The 1,860-nt window shown below is 55.1% G+C and overlaps 1 protein-coding gene across 1 annotated transcript in view; it reads right to left on the minus strand.

The window, feature by feature from the left end:
- Window positions 1-802: 802 nt before the first annotated feature.
- GFOD1 (glucose-fructose oxidoreductase domain containing 1) overlaps window positions 803-1,860 on the minus strand; it is a 172,961-nt gene continuing 171,903 nt past the window's right edge. The window contains exon 2 of the mRNA XM_007951833.1: window positions 803-1,722. Within this exon, the coding sequence (XP_007950024.1) occupies window positions 803-1,722 (920 nt within the window). The remainder of the gene's footprint in view (window positions 1,723-1,860) is intronic.

Genomic DNA, 1,860 nt, shown 5'->3' on the forward strand with positions numbered 1-1,860 from the left:
TGTACTGTAAATATTGTCAGAGGAGGCTCTGTGCAGTTTTTCAATTGTTGAGAAATACAAAGGGATATTTTATTCTCTGCCTCATCTGTTTCCATGTGAGGTATATGCTCCTGCTCTTTTTGGCCGAAGGGACCTAAACACTACCTCACTGCGCCTCTAGCCAGTGGATGGCCAATGAAGTAATTAGGGAGACATTCCCTAGTGTTTCCTGCAAGGAAGATAAACCAGTCAAGGAAGCTGTACACTTTGCTACCAAGTACTTTTTCCTTAGATAACTCTCAGTAGAATAAAAACTAGCTTCCTAGAACTTTAACTCTCTGTGTGCCCCGCAGCAGCTCCTTAACACTTAACAGGCTTGGGTGGACATATGAAGACAGTGCCTTATCTTGCCAGCTGGGGGCGTCTGGGACGCCTGGCAACTACTAAGCTTACCATCTGATACAGTCAGTGGCCTTGACTTTGCAGTACCATTTGGCTTGCAAAGGAGGTCAAAGTGTGCTGGGGTGGATGGGGTAGGAGGGGAGCAACCCCTCACTTCTCACAATAAAGGCAGTAGAGGCGGCTAATCCTCCTCTGTCTTACGCAAATGGCTGCCAGGGACCTGATCCTCCGGAACTGAATCACAGGCCCTTTGAATACCCCGAGGCTGTTAGCTCAGCCCAACAGTCTTATTTACTGTTCATTTCTCCAGATATCATCTACTCATACGGCCCCTCCACCCGCAGCCACTCTCTCCCTCATGCCTTTCCCCCTCTCCAGGCCCCAGGCAGAAGGCCTAAGTCCCTTAGGTTCCCAGTCCGGGCTAACAGTAGAGGGACATCCTGCTCCTCCGCATGGCCTCGCTGATCAGGTAGGCTGGACTCAGCTCCGGCTCCTCGGTCATGATGGCAATATTTTGCCACTCGCCCGTCTGGCTGGACCTCTTGATGGTGTCCACCACGCACAGGGCGTATAAGCAGTCGTCGAAGGTGGCAGCCATGGTTAGCGGCCGGCCGTCCCACGTGCGCCGGTCGTCCTGGTCCTGGAAAGCCTGGCGCACAGCCTGCATCATCTTGATGGTACCGCGCAGATAGGGCGAGGGAATGTCGCTGAAGGCCTTCTCCGGCAGAAGGGAATTGCTGATCGGCGTGGCGTCCTGCAGCAACAGCTCCTGCTCTGGTGCGCTGTTGCGCTGCCCGTACAGATCTGTGCCCACCGCTAGCAGGCGCCCGGCGGAGCCAACCACTGTCACGTCCTGCTTGAACTCGCCCGGCACATTGAAGTTAAGGGTGACGGTGCAGCACACACCACCCTCCAGCACCATCTGGAAGGTGCAGAAGTCATCACTGGTGATCTGGCGGATGCCCTTGATGTGGTCGGTCTGCTTCACGAAAGTCTTGAGCAACCCGTGAACCTTGACGGCTTTTTGGCCCGTGAGGAAGGTGAGCAGGTCGATGATGTAGGTGCCCACCGAATGCAGACCGCCGCCGCCCATCAGGTCGTCGCAGCTCCAGTTGTACTTCTTGCCCAGCAGGCTTCCGCTGTGCACCTGCACCTCACACACCAGCAGCTCGCCCACGTAGCCTTCCTCGATGAGCTGCTTCATGTGCACGAAGGCCGGCAGGAAGCGCAGCACGTTGCCCATGATGCTCATGAGCTTGGGATAGTAGTGGGCGGCAGACATCATGCGGAAGGCATCCAGCGGCGTGGCGGTTCGGTCGCAGATGACGTTCTTGCCGATGCCTGCGGGCAGGAGGAAACACAGGACGTCAGGGGGCTACCGTGGAGCGAGTGATAGGGTGCGCTGTGCTCCCCAGAGGGGAAATCTTGGGAGAGACTTAATAGTTGATAATATATATTTATAAAACTGAGTATATTGTA

The sequence above is a fragment of the Orycteropus afer genome, unplaced genomic scaffold (genome assembly GCF_000298275.1).
Source record: "Orycteropus afer afer isolate SDZICR_OR568_19922 unplaced genomic scaffold, OryAfe1.0 scaffold00012, whole genome shotgun sequence".
NCBI lineage: Eukaryota > Metazoa > Chordata > Mammalia > Tubulidentata > Orycteropodidae > Orycteropus > Orycteropus afer.